Source organism: Nannospalax galili, unplaced genomic scaffold, assembly GCF_000622305.1.
Source record: "Nannospalax galili isolate Female #2095 unplaced genomic scaffold, S.galili_v1.0 scaffold393, whole genome shotgun sequence".
Taxonomy (NCBI): Eukaryota; Metazoa; Chordata; class Mammalia; order Rodentia; family Spalacidae; genus Nannospalax; species Nannospalax galili.
In genome coordinates this window covers 336,064-341,102 of record NW_008333371.1, presented here as the reverse complement: position 1 = coordinate 341,102, position 5,039 = coordinate 336,064, and the positions used below count along the sequence as shown (strand labels likewise).

General features: G+C 36.4%; 1 protein-coding gene across 1 annotated transcript in view; it reads left to right on the top strand.

Moving 5' to 3' along the window:
- Ttc37 (tetratricopeptide repeat domain 37) overlaps positions 1-5,039 on the top strand; it is a gene marked incomplete in the record, with an annotated part of 120,039 nt that overhangs the window by 26,889 nt on the left and 88,111 nt on the right. Inside the window, 3 exon segments of the mRNA XM_029561059.1 lie at positions 800-891; positions 1,229-1,304; positions 2,043-2,183. Coding sequence (XP_029416919.1) covers positions 800-891; positions 1,229-1,304; positions 2,043-2,183 — 309 coding nt within the window.

Genomic DNA, 5,039 nt, shown 5'->3' with positions numbered 1-5,039 from the left:
ATTTTTAATATATGATTATATAAAGCTTAATCATATATACATTTAAAAGATTTATCCAGAATATTTTTTTACCTATAATTTTCTAAAGAGAAAATACTATAAAAATTTTCAGTACTCTATTTTTGAGTATAAGTTCACATTTTCTTTATTATGGTCTTAATGTTTTTAGTTGATGCTCCAACTTTTTCATGTTAAATAAATTTGTTTCAAATGTCAGCCACATGTTTGCATCTATAATTGAAAGACCATAGGCTATGGTGTGGACTTGCTCATCTCAGGTTCACGTGTACAAAAACTTGACTGAAATTGGGGCTGGAGAGATGGCTCAGCAGTTAAGAGTACTGACTGCTTTTGCAGAGGACCTCAGGTTCAGTTCTCAGTACCCACATGGTGGCTAACAACCGTCTGTAACTCCAGTTCTAAGGGATGTAATGCCCTCTTTTGGTCTCCATGGGCATTGCATGACACGGGTGCATTTATATACATGAAGACAAAATGTAGACAATTAAAATACTCTGAATGTTTTCAAGCCTTATCACATGGTAAAAAGCATTGAGAATGGTGTGATGAGCTTTCTAAAGCCCATCATCCAGATTCAAGTCTACTTGCACTACTGCTTTTTCACATGTATATTTACTATTCCCTCCCAATCTCAGTCTAAGTGAGGGAAATCCCACACATACTATTTCATCTGTGTTGTAAATAATCTTTAGAGATTGGCACTTTATTTCACACAGCAAGTAAATGTGGGAACATCAGAGATTTTGGTAAGAATAATCAACACTGTTTCCTCTCTTAGGGTTTGGCAAGTTTATATGAAAAGTGTAATAACATAAGCGCTAAGGATGACTTACCTGGTGTTTACCAAAAGCTCCTGGATCTCTATGAAAGGTAATGAATGTATGGGGAAAGGCTAGTGTCTTTACAAGCCTGAATTAAAGTGACTAAAGTTTGTGCACAAAGAGACACTTTCTAAGCTTGGGAAACATTTTTCTTTCAAATATTTGTCACAGAATTTCTTATGATTGAAATAGATTTGATTGTGGAATTTTAACATTTATAGTGAACATAATGGAAGATGATATTTCTTAATCCTTTTATAGAAGGCCCATTTTATAAAATAATATTGTAGTATGAAATGTTTCAAGGTTTCAAGTTGTTGGATGTTTTTACTGTCAAAGTTTAAAACCCCCCTTTATTTTTTATTTTTTATTATTATTAACCCAAGTGTTGACAAGCAGAAGTGGTGTGATGTCTGTAAGAAGCTCGTGGATCTGTATTACCAGGAAAAGAAACACCTAGAGGTTGGTCACTGACTTAAGGTCCTAGCCCAGTTTTAATAAAAGTATTGTTAGAAGAAAGCTACCATCTAGCTTAAATAAAAATTACAAGTGAAGGTGTAGTGTGATGTCAAAAGAGTTTAATACATAGATTACAATGTTTTGAAAGCTGTGAATTAGATTTCAGATTAAAGGTATCATAGCTTCTAAACTTTAAAAAATATTTTTATTTTAGGTATACGAGTGTGTACTTGCATGTATGTAACTGCACTTGTGTTTTGCAATGTCTGAAGAGGTCAGAAAGTGGCATCAGATTCCCTGGAACTGGGGTTAGGGACGATGTTAGCTGCCATGTGGGTGCTGGGAATTGAACCTAGCTCCTCTGCAAGAGTAGTCAGTGTGCTTAACTGCTGAGCCATCTCTCTAGTCCCATAATGCTGAACTCTTGAGACCAGGTTTAGTATGAGTTTACTAAGCAGTGTCACCTGTAGAACTTAGTGAGCCATTTGCGTTATCTCTACAGATGTTTTAAATGACAGAACTGGGGGAATGGTCATCTTTCTTTTGTCTTAGTTATATTTCTGATAGAAGGGCTCTAGAAATTTGCCTTTTGTGATGTCCATATAGTTGGGTTTTGCATTTATGCTATTTTTATATATTAATGGATAAAATATTTTTAGGTTTTACATTTTAATTGGCATTTACATTTAAATTTTTTCTCAGCATTTTAGGTGCTATGACTACTTTAAATCTTGTCAACAGGTGGCGAGAACATGGTATAAATTGATAAAGACTCGGCAAGAAGAAGGTGCAGACAACCAGGAGCTTCATGAGCTCTGGAGAAAACTGACTCAGTTGCTGGCTGAGAGCGTGGAAGAGCAGAGTAATGAAACCCAGCAAATGGTATTGATTTGTCTGTTCTTCACAGTTTACAGCCAGAAAATTGATCACTTAATTGAATTTAGAAAATGGAAGCATAATGAAAGAACATAGGAAAGCACTATATGTCAGACTAGTCAGTGTTGTCAGTAAATTCATGGAGGCTCTTGCTTGGCCTGTAGTCACATGTACAGTGGGAAGGATTTTTTAAAAATTTTTATTTATTTTTATTTTATGTGTATACGTGTATTGTTTACATGTAGGTAAGTGCACCCGTGTTGTGCAGTGCCCACACAGGACAGGAGAGACTGTCAGATCCCCTGGGACTGCAGTTATGGACAGTTGTTAGCTGCCTGCTGTGTGGGTGCTGGGATTCGAACCCGGGTCTTCTGCAAGAACAACCAGTGTTCTTAACCAATGAGTCATCTCTCCAGCCCCCATTCCCTTTTATTTATAAGAATCTACAATAAATTAATAGCTTAACACTTGTGGAAAGGAAAATAGGTAAAAATTGACTTTCACAAAACTGCTATAACTTCCAAAAAGTTGTGCTTTGTATCAGTGAGTCTTTATATTTTTGAACTAAGAATATCAAATTACTTTACGGCTTAACAATTCAATTAGAGTCTTTATATTTAAAAGTTAGATTCTTTTTTTTCCTTTTTTTTTTTAGATATTTCATTTATTATTTTTATTTTATGTGTATGAGTGTATTGCCTGCATGTAAGTGAGTGCACCCATGTCGTGCAATGCAGTGCCACAGAGGTCCCCTGGAACTGGAGTTAAAGATGGTTCATAGCCGCCATGTGGGTGCTGGGAATTGAACCTGGTCCTCTGCAAGAGCAGTCAGTGCTCTTAACTGCTAAACCATCTCTCCAGCCCCATTATAGTTAGGTTTTTATACCTAAGTAATGTTCTTTTTTTGGTATTGATTTCTGTGTAATTGAAAAGGATTTTTTATTAAAAATTATTTTTATGTGTATGAGTGTATTGCCTGCATGTATGTAAGTGCACCCGTGTCATGCAATGCATGTAGAGGTCAGAAGAGGGGGTCAGATTCCACTGGAAAACTGGAGTTACAGATGGTTGTTAGCTATGATGTGGGTGCTGGGAATCAAACCTGGGTCCTCTGCAAGAGCAGCCATGGTCCTAACCACTGAGCCATCTCTCTAGCCCCTGAAAAGGATTTTTAAAAAGTTACAAAATACTGGTTTTAAGCCATAATTGGAAAATGTCTCTATCATATATTTTACTAATGTTTCAAAGTAACTTAAATTTTTATTATAAGTATTCTATTTACGCTTATTAAATTGAGTGAAATTCTTAAACCTTAATACAGACTGTATAGAGTGGGATTTTTATTATGTTTGTGCATTTCTTCACTCATCAATTTGTTCTTTTGTTCAGAGTATTTATTGAGAATGTCCCATATGTCAGGCAGTATCCTTAGGGCTGAGGATAAAATGTAAGATTTTTCTGTGTTTGTCAGTGTGTTAGTCAGCTTTCTGTTGCTGGAACAAAATAGCTGAGTAAATCAACTTAAGATGAGGAAATGTTTATTTTGACTTAGAGTTTCAGGCGTTTTGGCCTGTGGTTGGCTGCTGTTTGCTACTTTGGGCTTGTGTTAAGGCAGAATGTCATGGTAATAGCCCACTGCAGGCCAGAGCTGCTCACCTCATGGTGGTGAGAAGGCAGAGAAGCAAAAGGAAGGGACCAGGGGCCAGTGTCTCCTTCAGGTGGACCTAATGTCCTTTCACTAGACCTCACCCCCTAAAGTTTCCATGACCCCCAAGAGTACCACAAGCTGTGACCAAACCTCAGCATGTGGCCTTTTAGGGATATTTAGGGATATTTAAGATCCAAACAAAAACATGTGTTAATAGTGATTTATCTTTGCATACAAGTGCATAGAGGAATTTAGTAGTGACAAAATTAGGCAACTCATCAATTTTTCTTTAGTTATATCTTCATAAAATAACTATTAATTTTCTTCAAATAATATAGGTTTACAGAATATCAAACACATACCCAAATAAGATAACCATTTAGCTATATCAAGAATGTAAACAGAAATAAAAAGTGACAGGATTCAATACTCATCTTTCATTAATAACTTTAAATATTAACGGACTGAACTCCCCAGTCAGAAGACAGACTATGTGAATGGATTAAGAAACAAAACCCATCTTTGTCTTTTCTGCAAGAAACCCATCTCACTTTCAAGGACAGGCACTACCTTAAGGGAAAAGGATGGAAAAAAATATACCAAGCGAATGATGCAGTCACCACCAGCGGCGGCCGCTCCTCCGTTCTCGTGGGTGCTAACCAGAAAAGACAAAGAGGGCTATTTCATTTTGATCAAAGGAACAATCAATCAAGAAGATATTACAATCATGAACATATATTCACCAAACTCTGGGGCACCCAACTTCGTAAAAACAATACTACAGGACTTTAAAACCCAGATTAACCCCAACTCATTAATAGTAGGGGACTTCAATACCCCTCTGTCTCTCTTATATAGGTCAACAGGGCAGAGAGTTAACAGAGAGACATCTGAATTAAACAATACCATATATCAAATGGACTTAACAGACATCTACAGAGTATTCCACCCAAGCACCAAAGGACATATTTTCTACTCAGCACCCCATGGAACTGTCTCCAAAATTGACCATATACTGGGGCACAAAACAAACCTCAACAAATACAAAAAGACTGAAATAATTCCATGCATTCTATTCTGTCAGACCACAATGCAATAAAGCTTACAATCACCATGGAAGAAGATATTAACCACCACATGAACATATGGAGATTAAACAACACACTCCTGAATGATGAATGGGTCAAAAGAGAAATTAAGAAAGAAATAAGAGT